The 16,819-nt window shown below is 37.7% G+C and overlaps 1 protein-coding gene across 1 annotated transcript in view; it reads left to right on the top strand.

Annotated features, from left to right (window-relative positions):
- Positions 1-16,819, top strand: part of GUCY1A2 (guanylate cyclase 1 soluble subunit alpha 2) — a 188,899-nt gene that overhangs the window by 148,361 nt on the left and 23,719 nt on the right. Inside the window, exon 7 of the mRNA XM_007430538.3 lies at positions 2,502-2,656. Within this exon, the coding sequence (XP_007430600.2) occupies positions 2,502-2,656 (155 nt within the window). The remainder of the gene's footprint in view (positions 1-2,501; positions 2,657-16,819) is intronic.

The following is a 16,819-nucleotide window of genomic DNA, read 5'->3' as shown; positions in this document are numbered from 1 at the left end:
CTGAGTAGCAGTCTAATAATAAAGGCCTACTGCTGAATTCTGGCTTCAGACTGGAGATTAAACAGACCTTTTGTTTAGAGTTGATCTGATTTGGTTACTGATTTTAACTTAATTGGCTTAGATACTTATTTGGTTTAAGCGATATGGTCCTTAATGCTGATGCTGTTAATACTACTTTGCTAAGAAATGTTGTGCTAAAAGACATTTGGTTCAAGATGCACTAAATGTTTCTATGACTGGTTTGAGGTAGAGCTGAAATAGTGTTCTGTTGAGTGTGAGAAGGGAGGGAGGGAGGGAGGGAGGGAGGAAGTCAGCCACTGAACATTCACCCAGCTGTTGAATCTAAGTCCAGAATGCCGCCTTGCACTTTGTAAGGCATAGAGAATTAGTTTGAACTCCTTGCCCTATGTAATAACTTCTGAGCCATGTTTATTTACTGATCCGATCTACAGTAGTTTTGTTTTGGTTCAATGCAGATTGTTTCTGTCTGATCCCAGTGAATTAGAATTTACACAGGAGATAAATGTTGGGTAGATAATATCTTTCTGTGCAACACATTTTATCAATACAGTTGTGTTGGCAAGAATTACTTTGATTTCTTAACTCGTTTTTCTTTCATTATTAAACAACTGATCTACTTTAACATTGACATTAACTTGGTAAATTTACATACATTTTGTTCCAGTTGTTCCATTTTTCCATTTTCCAGTTTTTCCAGTTTTAAATTGTTGTAGCTGATTCTTTTTTTGTTTATTTTCCTGGAATGACTCAATCATGAAATGGACTATTCTCTTTTATATTAAGCTCCTCTCCCCTGTTTTCAGAAAGTTTCCAGTTGTGAAATTTCAGCCTTCTGGCAAAGATATAGTTGTGAGCATGGCCAAAATGCTCAAAATTTGCTAAGTACTGTAGATGAAAACGTTTTAGCAAGTGAGACAAATGATTGCTCTCAAAGTCAGAAGTAGTTTAAGCAAGGAAGAGATTTCCTATTCCTGAAGACTATTTCCTATGCAAATAATCTATGATTGTTGAAACATATCTAAAATATAATTCCTCTTTATGCTGAAAAGGTTCTGATGCTGTTCCAGTTTTTACAGTGCATGTAATACACTTTTATGCCTGACAGTTACAAGATGCTCCAGGGTTCTTGTTTCAGGAGAAGCTGCAAAAAGCATAGCAATGTGAATAGTTCCTCTTTAAATGAGAATGAAATGGAGAAAAAAAAAATAGCTCTTCCAGTTTGATGATTTCTGAGTCGCAATGCAGCGTTGATGATGTGATATCCCAGTGGTAATTCAAGAAAATTAGATTTTTCAAAAAGGGTCCCAGTCTTGCTACCATCCAGATTGACCATGTTTCAGATTGAATCAATAATGTGAATTACAATATGATGCATTCTCTCTCATTTGTTATATCATTTTCATACTATTGCATCCTCACATTTATGCAGCTGCAGCCCTTGAAATCAGCTGGCTGATGGGCTGAAGTTCCTTTTTAAAATCTGCCCGTTGTGAGTTTATGTGAAAATATCAATGTTCTTTCGGATTGCTGGGTTCAAAAGATTTCAAAAGCTTTCTTAAGGCAAGGGGTTTTCTCTACTATTGTTGTCCCTACTACTCACATAGACTGAGGAGGTTTACTCAATGATTTAGTAATTATGTACCTAAAAATCTCAGACCACTGTTCCTGAATTCTGTTTGTGAACAAACGAACAAATATCTGAATAAACAAATACCTGAATGATTCAGCTGAGTTTATAAATAATAGCTGGTGAATCAAATATTCTAAATTTGTCCACCAAATTTCTCGCAATTGTATTGTTTTGAAACATAGCAAAATGGGAGATTCAGAAATCTACCAAACTATTCACCACAGTGGAACATACCTTTCTGTAGGCACTTGGGAACCCATAAACTTTCTCTAAACTACCCTGAAGTTGTTCTGGAAGTCTTTAAAAACCTGGTTGATCTCCTAGGTGGGGAAGGGGTGGCTCCTGTTGGCTGTGTTTTCTGTATATATAGAACTTGTCTAGACATATATCGTTTCCTCTGTTTATTATTACTTTTTACTCTTTTAAAATATAAGCACCCAGAATTGTTCTGGAGTCAGGCAACCTTTAAATCTAGGTAACTAAATAAATTTTCCATCAATTACAATTCAGTAAGTTTTCTTTAACATGTGGCTATTGATCTGGTTTTAAATTAACTTTCTGTTGGATTACCCTGAGTATTGTATTAGCTAAGAGTAGTATGAGTACCAGCGAAGGTGTTAGATTTGAATTGGGAAGCCCAATTCCACATTTAACCATGAAACTTACTCATCTGAATGTGTGTCCATTACTTTCTGTCAGCCTGCAGGATTTTTATTGTCAGGATAAAATGAAGGGTGATCTTCAAGAGAAAAGATGGAAAATAAATGCAGAAGTAAGTGAGTCAATAACGTAAGTAAAAGAAGATACTGATTAACAGGGTTTATTTTATTATTTCTTTGTTTCTTAACAGATGAGAATAGGGATTCACTCAGGATCTGTTCTGGCTGGAGTTGTTGGGGTGAGAATGCCTAGATATTGTCTCTTTGGCAACAATGTCACCCTAGCAAGCAAATTTGAGTCAGGAAGCCATCCACGCCGCATCAACGTCAGCCCAACGACCTATCAGTAAGTGCTCTTCAGACTTTTTTTGATACTTCTTAAAGTTTTGGTACATATTACTTCTGATCATAAAACAAAATGATATATCCCCCCAAAGTGTTGTACATTTCCAATATAAAGTCAATCAAAGTACATAAGGCAATTTGCATTTAAGTAAGGTTTTAACTAGATCAAGAATATACTATCTATCAATTAATCAGTCAATCAATATATGTCTGTAAGTTTGGGACATACATAGGTAGGGCCTGATTTCAGAATAATAGTTATGCATTCAGCAAGAATTATTGGAACTTGTGCTTTCTTAACTTTCCCCACATTTTTAGTTGGATGCTTTAGCACAATGTGAACTTGTACCTAACATTCATATAATTATCTCCCTTTGATGTGACCCAAGCAGCAAATATGCAATGTACAAGTCCAAAAATCCATCATAAACACTTTCACATTTTTTCCAAAATTCAGAATTTCAAAACTTTAGATATTCTAGTTATTCTAAGTATTAGTATTTTTGCAAAATACCAATTGAGGCCATTTTAGTCATCTCTTTTGCTTGTGCTTTGAGTTGTATCAGATAGGGCTCAATAAAATATAGCATGGAACTTTTGAAATGTGTAGGAAGAACTGGAAATCATGTAAACTGCAGCCCCCAAAGAGAATATTATTGTGAGATACGCATCCCTTGAGTTAGATGTGCCCCCAAATGATCCCCTATTTTAATAATTTTCAAAGCCATGTTTAGAGCCTAAAAGTGATCTGGATTTCTGAACATGTCCTAAGCATATGATTCGTTCTGATTAATTTGACTGCTTTGGAATTAGCCTTTATGAACTCACTTTGTAGTTAGAAGACTGGCATTTTCTTCTCTATTTTTCCTCCAGTAATTTTGGGGTATGTAGTTTTCTTCCTGTGCTTTTGGCATTGTTTGCCTGCTTGTATGCTTTCTCTTTTTAATAATCTCAAGGGTCTCTCTGTTTGTGTTTCCTTGTAAGCCTCTATGTAAATGAAAGCTTATTTAATTGTCTTCACCCAGGATGTTCAGGGACTCACACATTAGAATATAAAATAGCTAGAGATTTGAAGTTTTAAAAGTAATTAAAACTATCACCCAAAATGAAGACTATAGATAAAAGACTATAGATTAAAAAGTACTACAGATAAAAATCAGGTAACTGCAGAACCAGTTCATATGCTTCAACAAAAATCAGACAGGTTGAGCAGAATTCTGATGGCAAAATAGGCAGGGATAGAGTGTGATGGATGGATGATGGATGAAGAGGGGCAGAGCAAGAACGTGGGAATACAAAGTAATTTGGGAAGTGGTTGACATAAGATAAATTCTTTTGTCCCAAATCAACCTAGTAACAAACAGTTATTACAATTTCAGAGATTAGATATTTGAAATAGAAGAATCAGAGTCTAATTTCCCTCTGCAATTCTGTTAGATTGTTTTGTTCTGATTTTTAATTCTTTTCTAGGGATGCTCAAACTCCCCATGCAAATAGATAGTCCTCAGCAAATCCCCCAGAAATCAAAATCTGATTCATACTTGGAATGTGAATGTTTACACAATTAAAATAATTATTTGCACCATTTAATCTAAAACTACCTGAGATCTTTTGATTGTGAATTGCAGGGATCAGATCTGCAGTATTGTTCATAAATGTTGTATGTTCTGCTATCAAGCTATAATTCCTGTCTCCTGAAGCTCCACAGCCCCCCTATCTTACTCCAGCGATAGAGCAGGAATATTCTGACCAATAAGCAAAATCAACAAGCAAGACCAACAGACAGCAAATTGTGCTCAGAAGTTTTGTGCAAAATCCATTGCTCCTGTGTCATATGCCATCTGACCTGTTCCCTTTTACATTCTGAAAAACTGGATGTTTGGGCAAACTGAGCTTTTGACTCAGTTCTATAGCTGTTTTTGGTGTAATCAGTGAAAATCTGAATCTGACCACGTTCTGTACCATGAAGCCACCAGGAATTGAGCTGTATTCAAAGAAGGCTACTACTTTATGCATCATAAGATAGATAAACTGATTCTCTTCCTTTAAAGTTTATAGTGACATTTTAATTTTTTTAATGCTTTAAAATATTATTTAAATAGTTGTCTGAAACAATACAGTTTTACAGTTTCTCTGTAAAGAAAACCTGCCATTGTTCTTCAAATTTGAAAGCTGCTAAATGAGTGTAATTTGTGTATTAGATCTGACATTCCCTCCCAGAGAAGCAGCAATATGAAGTCATAATACTCTCTTCCTTCACACTTCCCCTCAAAATCCCTTTTTCCTGATTATCCTGCTTCTTAATCCCAAATTTCCCAACCACAATGGGCCTTTCCACATGCTTGCCACCCTGTGTGTTTTGTCTATGGATGAACTGGTGAAGGGAATCACACTTGTTGCTTCCTCCAGTCCAGTATCACGTGACCCACCTCCAATGTCAACTGGAAGCTATTTCTGCAGAAATCCGGGATTTCAGGACTGGCGGTCCGTATCTCATGCTAAGTATTTGTGCTAATGTACTGTACCTGGGTCCCAACATGAACAAGATAGTCCTTCCTAAGTTCCTACTAGGATGAGAATCTCACAAAGCTCATTCTGCTTTGCTGAAACAGAAAATACTGTTCTGATTATAGCAATGTGATTGTACTGAGTCAAAATGCACGGGTCGGCTGTTCAGTATATAATAACGTTAACGTATGCCCAAAATGTATTTCAAAGCAAAGCAAAGACCAAACCACTGTCAGCAGTTACAGATCTGCTTTCAAAAGGTTGTTTCCCTGGAATATATATGATGCATTCGCTTACATAGACAATTCCACCTCATTGGTTTATGGCCAGTGGCTCTAATCATACACGGTAGGAGCAGCAGGCGACACGTGTCTCATATTGCACACGAGGGATTTTCACTCCATCTTTTCTGGGAAGTGAACAGATTTGTCCTGCTAATAGCGCTGAAACCCTTCAAAAGGTGTGCACCTTTCCTTGTTTAATCTGTTCCACAGGCAGAGTTTGTTTCTGTGCTTGGATTATTCCTGTTAAATCAAATAACAATTTAAGTGCCTGTTTCACGGAAAACAAGGTGAACCAGGCCTTTCATTTGCAGTTCATTATAAAACAAAGGGAGCAGAATTTTGTTAATTTGGGTGGGTAGAAGACTTACTTGTGACATGCCAGCTCTTTGCTAAAATATGTAGCGTGTGTGGGTAATTCTGTGGTTATTTTGTAAACAGCCCACTCCTCTTCATTTCCCCCCGTCTTTTTTTTTTTTTTTTGTCTGCGCTCAGTCATTACTGACCCTGCAGTGACTGCTTGGACGAGTCCTTGCAGTTTTCAAGGCAATTGTTTCGGAAGTGGTTTGCCAGAGCCTCCTTCCTAGAGCAGAGCCCAGCTGGTGCGCGCAGGAGGCGGGGTTTCCGTTGCTTCGCCCCCTTTTCGGGCGTGCGCGGTTTTTCGCGCTTACCGGCAACTGCTCCCAACTCCTTTTTTGCAAGGCGCCACCAGCATTTTTCCTCCCACCAGAGTGAGAGTCCCCATTTATCTACTCACGTGAGTTTTCGACCTGTTGGGTTGACAGGAACTGGGGAGGAAACAGGAGCTCACCCTGCTAACGCGAAGGCTGGACTCGAACCGCTGAAGCGTCGACCATTTCTGGCCGGCAACTTTCAGCGTCATTAAGCCGCTGTGCCACCGCGTCCCCCTCTTCTTTTTAAAGGAGAGATATAATACGTTATATCTAAACATCTAACCAATATACTGTGATTTTTTAAAATTTTAGTTACATTTTCACTGATTTTTGAAAAATATTAAAGTAATAAATCTGATATAGATTAAAGGCTTTAATCCATTCAGTACCCATAGTGATTGTTGGAGGGGGCGATGTGGTGGAGAGAGGGACATAATGCTTAATTGCCATGACATGAAAGCTCAGTAGAAATCTCTTCTGTTTTCTAGTTTGGGAATCTTCAGATTGTTTGAGGAGCTTTGCTTCCCTGTTAGTTGTAAGATTTCTGTTTCCTGTTTCCTTCCAATTAATTTAGAATAGCGTTAACATTTCACCCTAAGCTTGTGAAGTTGATTAGGGGGTGAGAGAACTAGTTCACAGGTCCATGTGCATCATCTGATCTTCTATCAGGTGATTTCAGACAAACAATTGATTGTACTGAAAAGTGTTAGATTGACATTTGGTGTCATTAGAGTTTTGTTAGGACTCTTTGTTCACATAAAGGAAGAATGATTCTGAATCATATTAACTGCTTCACCAATATACTCCATAAATGAATTAAATTTATTAAAATTACAACATACCTTTTCTCTCAAGAGCTTCTCTCCTCTACCTTTTACTCACAACAGCCTCCTGAGATGGATTAGACTGTTAGATTGTGATCAGCTGAAGGCCAAGTTGCATGGTTATGTGAAGATTTGGAATTGGGTCTCCCTAGCCCAACAACAAAAGTGATATGTAATTGAGGCAACTGCTGTCTCAGTTATAATCCAAATACTTCTGATTATAGTTTTGTTATACATTTTAGATGGCTCATAAAGGCAGATAGATCAGTTAGTACTGACTAGATCATCATCACTGGATTACTCAGTGCTTGATGGTGACTCAAGAACTGAATGTTTTATAATCTCCGCTGATTAAAAAAAAACAGAAAAATAATCTTGATTGAGAAAGCATTGGATCTGGAGATGATGGAAATCAACATTGATTTAGAGTTCAGTGTGTTAAAAAAAGGCAGGAACAGAAACCACCCCTTGAATATCTAAGAAAAGTTGATGGTGCTAAAAAGATGACTGTTGTGGAAGGGAGGGATGTTGGAAATGCCCATAAGCCTCTTACCCTGTATCTTTAAGACCCTTGCCCTTAAGGGAAACTTCGGACTGGCTCTTCAAAAAGGAACTTGGGTGCTCCTGATATTCATGGTGCTGTAGAATGAAGAAAGAAAACAGGTCATAGAGGAAGAGAAGAAGACAGAAAACTAAAGACTGCAAGAGAAGCCAAGAGGGGTGCAAGGAGCTAAACGATTTAGTGACAGCTGGACAGCCCAGCACAATATGTTGATAGTGATGAAGCTCCATAACTGACATCAGCTGATATCCTCTGCATGGCCTGAGTGCTGATAAACTGAAGGGGGCCTAGTGTCAACAGCAATGATGGGAGAAGTGGCAGACTGAAGGAGAGGCAATCATGAAACACAGAAGAATGGTGGAGGAGGCCTTGTAATGCCCAAGACAGGGGCAGTAGCAGTTTAGTAGTGGTGAGCCAGTCCACTCTATCAAAACAGGAAGTAGCCAGCCAAAACCCACAATAGTCAACAGCAACTTTTATCAAGCAGCCTAGACACTGGCAAAGCACACCCCAGGGAGCTCAAGTTAAACTATGTCCCAGAAAGCTGACAAGAGAGCAAGACCAGGAGCACTGGAAACAGCTATGGAGCTGCCACCATTCCCAGAGATCAACTGCAATAAGCAGCAGGACAAACTAACCAGTGATTGCAGAGGTGGCAATGAAATCCACGAGTGCCAACTCCCTCTCCACAATAGACAAGGGACTCCTATGAGACAAGACACTAATATGGTTAATAGTTTTGGATCTTGTGCAAATAGCAGGATTAACTGTCACCACTATTCCAGGTCACTGATTGGCCTATAGCACTACTGAGCATGTATGGTCCATGAATGTCCATGGGTAATTGGCAAAGGTGCAACTTAAGGTCAAGAGGTGGAGAAAATGGAAAAGATAATGTTCTTATTCACATAACACTAGAACTCAAGACTCAAGTGACTGTAATTGATTGATGTAACTCCAATTTTTCATCACCAAGAAATAATAGCCATTAATTTCCATGACTTTGAAAGGGGCTTAGATGAATTCATGGATAAATCTATGATGACTATATTTAATTTCCAGATTTATAGAAGCAATGCCATTAAATATCAATTGTTAGTGAACAACTGTGGCCTGCTACAGTGGGAAAACTGGTTACTGGAAGAAAAAAAACAGGACACTGGAATAGACCAACCTTTATTCTGATACATTAAAGCTCTTCTGATGCTTTTTAATGGCATTGTTATGCAACTCCAAGAAAATAATCCCATACTTCATGCTGGTTTGGTATTTTTCTGTCCTACCTGGAATCACTTAGGTTAAGTAAACGCATGGCAGTTTATTTCTCAGCATAGCCATTTTTCAAATAATAGATGTTACTGTACAGATAGATAAGGACACATTCTGGAACAAGAACTTGTCTTACAATACAGTAAAACCTTGAGGTTACAGACAGGGCCTATTTACACTTGCTTCTTTTTCACCTTTGATTATGGGATCTTTGGGTTTCCTTAAGATGTTTTGGAGAGATTCTGTTTGTTTGTGTGCTACAGTGATGCCAAGAGATTGTGCATTCTGTTGGGTAATTGGAGATTTTTTGATACATGGGAGTTTTCCTAGGTTGTGATGGTTGTGTTGCAATAGGTCGTGTGAGTCTTGTTACATTGGAAGATGTTGCACAGGTTGTCTGTTTCCTCTTTTTGGAAGTCTGGGTTACTGACATGTTTTTTTGTTCCTTTGAATAATGTTGTTATGCAATTCCTCTTGTGGACAGCTGCGTTCTTGCTTTGGTAATGAAGTACTTGGTTATTGTGGGTTGTTTTTCAGATAAACTTTTTTTTTTTTTTGCCATTGTTTCCTCTGCTGATGAGGACATCCAGGAAGGTTGGGCTTTTTTTTTGTTTTGGTTATTTTTTTTCATCTCTCTTCCTTTTTTATTATGACAAATGTATTGTCTACATACTGCATCCATATTTTGGGCTGAAAGTAGACTCTCTGCTTTGAATCCTGAGATGGGTAAATCCATAGCTGTTCCTCCGATTTGTATGTATATTTGTCCATTGACCTGGAGGTAAGTGGTGGGCAAAGGTCAGTAAGTTGCATGAGTCAACTTTCACATATTCTGTTAGGTTTGGTGTGTTGTGTTGCTGCCATAAATAAGCTCCTCACCAAGGCTGCCTCCAGGATGCCCTAGCATATCTAGTGCACTTCATCTATTGTGACTGGGGGCATTGTGGTTAGTTGCAAAATCAACGCTGTGATCTTCAGATTGCAAATTGACCAGCCTTGGTGCTGTGAAAAAAAAAAAGAGAGAGAGAGTCTTCTGTTTGAAATGTTTGAAATGGTCTGAGATGTTTGCCACATTTTACCAAATAGCAGGGTCAGCCCTGGAGCATACCTGTTTTCTTCTAGAATCTGAAGTCAACTAGCCACAGCCAAGGAGAGAAAAATAGTAGGAGACAGATAAATGCAAAATGTTGTGAGAATATACATAGCGGATCTTATCATTCATACACTGCAATGCTATGGCTTTCATTTTTGGACATAATCTTCATTTCGTAAATCCAATTTGGTAAATTGGCATGAAGGACCAATTTACCTATGACTTCACCTTTGTCAAAACTCATATCATCTCACACATAGGCTTTTCAGTGGATTTCGTAAGTGCAGATTTCATAAGTGCAGTCATTAAGCATACATGCTGTCAGTTTACAGCAGATTAAATTTAATTAAGAAAATTCTTAAAATAAGGAGTGCAGTGCTTTAAATCAAAGTAAGCCACTTAGTTTCGTTTTGTCTTCTCTTGTTTTAGCAGCTATAAATGTTCAGATCTTGGATAAATTGCTCAGGGCCACAGAGGTTAAGCTCCAGAAAGGCTGTAGCAACAGCACAACTGAATCAGTGAGACTTATCTTCTGTCCCTTAAGAATCACGTTGGGTCACAGGACTGTTTGTAAAATATGTCAGCTTTCTTGTCCTCTTAAACTATATCTTATCTTAGACTATACAAAATGCTAAATGGTCCCAAGGAGAAGAGCTGTGGGAACATAGAATGCATTTGGTCTTGCAGAGAAATCAAGTCAGGTTTTTGTTCAAATACAGGCAATTAACAGCTAGCTATGATATCTATATTTTAACAAACCAGTCAGTAATTGCTTTATCATATTGCATTTTATATTCAACATTTATGCATTATTCAGGGGCAGTAGTGCATGAATTGTTCAGTTGCCTGAGAAATATAATGAGAGATAAAACTTAAAAAATACATGAGCAATCATAATGGGTAGTTTATTACCATACTAATAACTTTTGCTGGTTTAGTTCGCTATGACTTCCTATGTGAATCTAACTTTTGATCTGAAATTATCTGCATAACAATAATGAGCATAACAAGTTTGGCTTGCCACAAAATGCAGTGTTTTGGTCAATTAATACTACTAAAATAGAGTGTGAGTATATGCTGGTCTTGGTAGATAACTAACTTTCAGCCATTCTAAACACTGTATGAGAGAAAAGGCAGATTGCATCAATGTCTGGCAATGAAATGTCACTTTTTGCACACATGGGAGAGATGGAGGGGGACTTTTATTTGTTTGCAAACATTAAGACCTCTTAATCCAACTAATTTAGAGAAAAAATACACTGTTTTTAGTGCATGCTTAGAGGTGATTCTAAGTGCTGTTTCTGGCCAGGTGTGTCCTCTAGGCTTCTGGAAAATTGGAAGTGGCATGTAGCAAGAATTTGGATCTGTCAAGATCTCATGTGATTAAGAAGACCTTTCTTCTTACTGCACAGGTACAGTCTACTCAGATATCTCAACAAGTATGAGGTCAAATTAGTATTACCAACAGACACTAGTGACCTCATTATCATATATGTTTTTGGTTTTTTTGGTTTGATTGCCTGTATATATTGTTTGTGTCCTTTGGTTGGGAGCTGCCCAGAGTTTGGTTTAAGATGGGCAGCCATATAAATGTTTTAAATAGATAAATAAATAATCACAGATTGTCATGTAGAAACCTCTTCAGAAGTCTAGTGAGGAACAAGGTGAGTTCAAGTAGGCTCAGTTTATTTTACTGATACTTCTCAATTCTAATAGTATACTGGAGACTCAGTAACTTTTCACAGTGATCTAAATGGTGTAATTTAAATCATCCTGCAGCACCACATTGGGAAAGGCTGCCTGATAACAATAGTATTCCTGCTTTGGGATTGTTTTATCAATGAAAAGAGATTAGCAATTGTATAAGTAAGCTTCATATGGTTTATTTACCCTACTCTAAATCAGATAAATGTTCCAACTAGTTCTGTTAACTGGCAACAGCTCTCTAATATTTCAGCCAGAAATATATTTACGATTATGAGACATAGCCTCCCCCAACTCAAGCCTGATTTGTATATGGACATGTAATTCTGCTGGACTTTTTTCTGGGATAATTATTCAACTTCCCAGGCTAGTCTATAGCTGTGGAATTCCCTGGTGCTCTTCTACCCAAGTACCAAACCTAGATAGGTCTCTTGAGTTTACATATAAAGTCAACTGGCTGATGATTATATACTAATATACTAATATACGTTACTAGAAAAGACACATTTCTTTTCATGAAGGATATGTTTTTCTTTAGTGATTAGCCCTAAAACTAGAGTTATTAGTGATGAACTGAATTAAAAATTTAAAGTGACAGTATTGATTAAAAGTGATTTAGGTTTTCTATTATTACGTTGATTTTACCCAATTTTCTAAACAGTAAATAATCTGAGAAATATCTAAACTATATGTAGAATATTTTGGGAGGAACTGAGTCATGCAAAAGTCATACAAACTGAGTCATACAAATTAATAATGATAAGATAAATAAGTGCAATAAGTAGTGCAAAACATTTATCAAAAATCTTCCTTTCTTTTCTGATGATCATCCATAATTTAGTTGAAAGTTATGGTAGATTTTTTAAAAAATTAATGTCTAAAATATTTCCCATTTCAGAAGATCTTTACATATTGCAGAGATTTGATCCCCAACTAGCTGAATGAGTTTTCCCACTAATTCTGCCATAATTTATAATATTCAGATTGCCTCCCCCAAAAATATTTGTTTTTTGTTTGTTTGTTTTGCTCAGGAAGGCAACAACAGCATCCTGTTACAAATACAGGAGCAAAAGAGTCCTTACTGTTATAAGATTTGTTTTTTTGAAAACAGAAAGAAAAAAGAGAAGAAAATGGATTTGATTAGTATGAGACTATTTGATAAAAGCTTCACTATTTTGCTCAGTTGTGTATCATCATCTGAAGTTATATGACTTATACAGAACACACTGAGGGATTAAAAGGCCTTTATGCATAGATGCAATAAGTTTCACATAATTTCGATAGCTACAAGATACGGTTTTGCCAACAAGCTGGTAGGCCCATTCATTTTGTTCTGACACAGAATCATGTCCTCAGTTTTGCCATGAGCCTAGCAGAGACTACTAGTTCCAAAATATCTAATTCCCAAGTGAGTACATACTTGCTCATTTATCCCACGCTGCTCTTTCTTAATACGGTATGTGAATTTCTATTTTTGGCACAGTGTTTACATTAGTCTTGTTTAAATGGTCTGTCCAGCCATTATCTGGATAGACTTTATGTGTAAAGAAATCCTCTACTGCACCCAATAGTCTAATACAGTGTTTCTCAACCTTGGCAACTTTAAGATGTGTGGACTTCAACTCCCAGAATTCCCGAGCCAGAATTCCCCTACCCATGCTGGCTGAACTTCTGGGAGTTGAAGTCCACACATCTTAAAGTTGCCAAGGTTGAGAAACACTGGTCTAATAGAACTAACACCTGTGGAAGATTATTATTTTGAACAAAATAGTGTTTTGCCAATATCACGGTGGCAAAACAGATTACTTAATAGAAAAGTGTGTTGAAATTCAGGTTTATTTTTCCCACCAGCATGGTTCAAATAGTCATGGGCTTATTTATCATCTCTTTCTCTCCAACAAACCAAATATGAATTTTTCTGGACATCATTGAAACAAGGTATAGTATGACTTAATGCATTGTTTTTCAATCTCAGCAACTTTAAGATATGTGCACTTCAACTCCCAGAAGTCCACACATCTTAAAGTTGCTGAGATTGAAAAACAATGACTTAGTGTAATGTATCAGCCCCATCAGCTGTTATGGGGGAAATGGTTCTGTACTATAGGAAGATTTTTATTTGTTTTAATGAATTAGATTTATATCCGGTCTTTCTTCTGAAGGTGATGCATTTTCCTCATTACAGCCTCCCCTCATTATATAACACAAGCTCTGTGTGGAAGTTTCAGTAAGTAAAATTGGCTTCTGTCCTTCAGTATGGCATATTGGTTCACTTCATGATCCTATTCAGCAAGTGAATAGTATGCCATACCGAATGACAGAAACCAAGACAATACTTGTTTCCTTTCTCGTATCTGTGAATACCTTTCATATTCAACCTGATCAACAGTTGAATCACATCACAAAACAGGCAATGGGAAAGTATCCTTCACCGCACTGGAGGCCACTTAGTGACCAAACCACGTGGCCCATGAACCTCCCCATTGTACCTCCAACATCTGAGTAGACTACCTCACTCTGCCTAATATGATGAGCAATCATTTTCAGTTCATATGAATTCAACAGAGCTAATGACCAAATGTTTTAAACCAAAAACAAGAAATGTCAGATTAAAAGAAGCAGGCATGGAATGTATTTAGGCTCATTTATTTCTTCCTGTTTCTCCTCCTCCTCCTTCTATATTCAGAAGAGATTAAAAACTTCTGATGTTCATCTGCTTTTTCAGTGAGCACCCTAGATTCTATCTTTCCCAGCTGCAGAAATGGCTCTATCATATCTCTCACTTAGGTGGTCTCAGGGATTTTACATTATAGCAGTTATCTACCCATAGAAATACGCATTTGTGAGTTACAATTGACTTCCACTTTATATCACTTTAGCCTGACAGTGTTGTGTATCACTTGGATTTGTGCCATTCTCTGCATTTACACATTTTAAAAATCCGACTATCATCACTGAAGCACAGGTGTTAACACCTCCCCATATCTATAACTTATGGTGGTTTCTTATTTTACTTGAGGAAAGAATTAGAGGGAATCATTTAATTCCAATGTGATGCTTGAGAGTGAGGTAGATATTAATGGGAAGAGGAGAGGAGGAAAGGAGAAGCTTGATTTGAGGGAAGTTCTATAAGTACATTGAGATATGTGAGAAAAGAGAAAGAAAAGAGATCAGAAGCCTAACCACCAAGCTAGCTGTGCAGGCAGGCTCAGAGGTACAAACACGATTCATAGAACCGTGGAGTCAGAAGGACAAAAGGATCATCATCCTGCTGCAAAATGCAGGGAAATCAATTGAGCTATCCTCAGAAAGTGGCTGTATGAAATTTCTTAAAAATCTCCCAAGATAGAGAAACCACAGCCTCCATCGGTAGACATACGCAATAGTAATAGTATATAGGGAGGGTTAGAAGAGAAGGGTCAAAGGAGAAACAACTCTTCTTCGCTTGCCACTTCAATAGAGTTACTTTAACTACAATGTCCATTCATCTGTCAGACATACATGAAGGAAATATTGAAAGTACAGGTGGTCCGCATTTAACAATCACTCATTCAGTGACTGTTCAAACTTACAACAGCTCTGAACAAGTAGTAGTTACAACTGGTCATGTCGTGATCACACTTTCTGATGTTCCCTGCTGGCTTCCCACAAGCAAAGTCAACGGGGAAGCCAGCAGGAAGTTGGAAGTTGAGGTCCTGTGAGGTCCTACTTAAAGTCCTGCATAGTCCTTGCTTAACAGCGGCAACTGGGGCTGCCGGAACTGCTGTCGCTAAGTGGCACTAAGCTACGTGATGTTGCGCTTTACGACCATGTAGCTTAGTGATGGCAATTCCGGTCCCAATTGCTATCGTAAACTGAGGACTACCTGTATTCCATAGAGTTTGAAAGGATTGCTAAGCTTCCATGTAGCCCTAAGTTATTTGTGTTATTAAGACTCGTAGGACCTTTCTAAAAAATTTTTAAGGAAACAGATTCATTATTTAGTATTGGTATGTTCCACCAGTGTTGCTTCTTGCATGACTTTAAAACATCCTTGACGTTCTTGTACAGCCATGTACGGTAATCAATCCTCTAAGAATTTTTACACAGTATTTCAAGAATGTACTGTGTGTACTCAGATATAACAGGTAGAAAATGCAGTTTAGCAATTGATGGACAAATTGTCCTGAGTGAACTGTAGCCTCTGCTATTAAAAGTTTTCTTTGACATTACTTTCATTTCAATGTCCACTTTGTTTGCTTCATTTCATTCACTCTGTGTTGATTGATATAACTTTGACAGATGAATCACAGAAAGAAGGGGGTGGATAGGTAGGCAAGTCATACATTATGCAAGTCTTGGTCCTTGTCATTCAGCTGGTAGCAAGACAACCATTTATTATGGAGGAACAAGCAAATCTAAAGTTGCAGTCCCTTGAAATAGCCAAACTTATAAGTTCTTATGGGCTCACTTTTGTTGGTGGAAACCAGGCAGTGATGATGACAAAGTTGATTCATCAACTCTGATTTTATCTGGTTGCAGCTGATCTTGCTTCAGTTAGTCATGCTCTGGTTATATCAAAGTTAGCCTACTGCAGTGAGCTTCCATGTTGACATGGGTAAAACATTCAGACCATATTAGATGAGTTCAGACATGTTACATCATTGGCGGTCTATTTGTTTCTGAACTCAGCTTCAAATTTTATGTTGATCTGTTGCTCCCTTAATATATAGAAAACAAATTACTAAAAAAGACAGCCTAAACAGGATCAGGAACCATGATAATTGTGGATATTTCTGTTGGTGCTTGCTGTTATCTCTACCCCCCCCCCCCGTACACACACGCACACACAATGAATTGGGAAGCTGCAGGCTGCAGCATGCGTGCGCGTGCACACACACGCACACACACACAATCTTTAACACCATCATTATTTACACGAATTCTTATAGGCCCATAGGCATTGTTAAAAAATAAAAATAGTGATTTGATCAGAAGTTTGCATAATCTTCCCACCACCACCACCAAAAGCCCCTATAAAAAGTAACCTTGTGTATTGCAAAGCATACTATAGAATATAGAATATAGAATATACTAGCATGAGTGGCATGGAGCAGCACCCTCAATTTGCCCTCTGATAAATCAGTGTTATCTATTTTGTCAGAAGTTGCAGAAGTTGCTCTCAAAATTCTATACCTAACCCTTGGCCTAAAAACATTCCCTCTTTCTGGCCTACGCCTAAAGAAATCCATCCGAACATTAAAACAAGC

Source organism: Python bivittatus, unplaced genomic scaffold (assembly GCF_059951505.1).
Source record: "Python bivittatus isolate LINGU-HERP-01145 unplaced genomic scaffold, Pbiv_v1 ctg000340_np1212, whole genome shotgun sequence".
Classification (NCBI taxonomy): domain Eukaryota; kingdom Metazoa; phylum Chordata; class Lepidosauria; order Squamata; family Pythonidae; genus Python; species Python bivittatus.
Note: the sequence above shows the minus strand (reverse complement) of the source record. Positions and strands in the feature narration are given on the sequence as shown.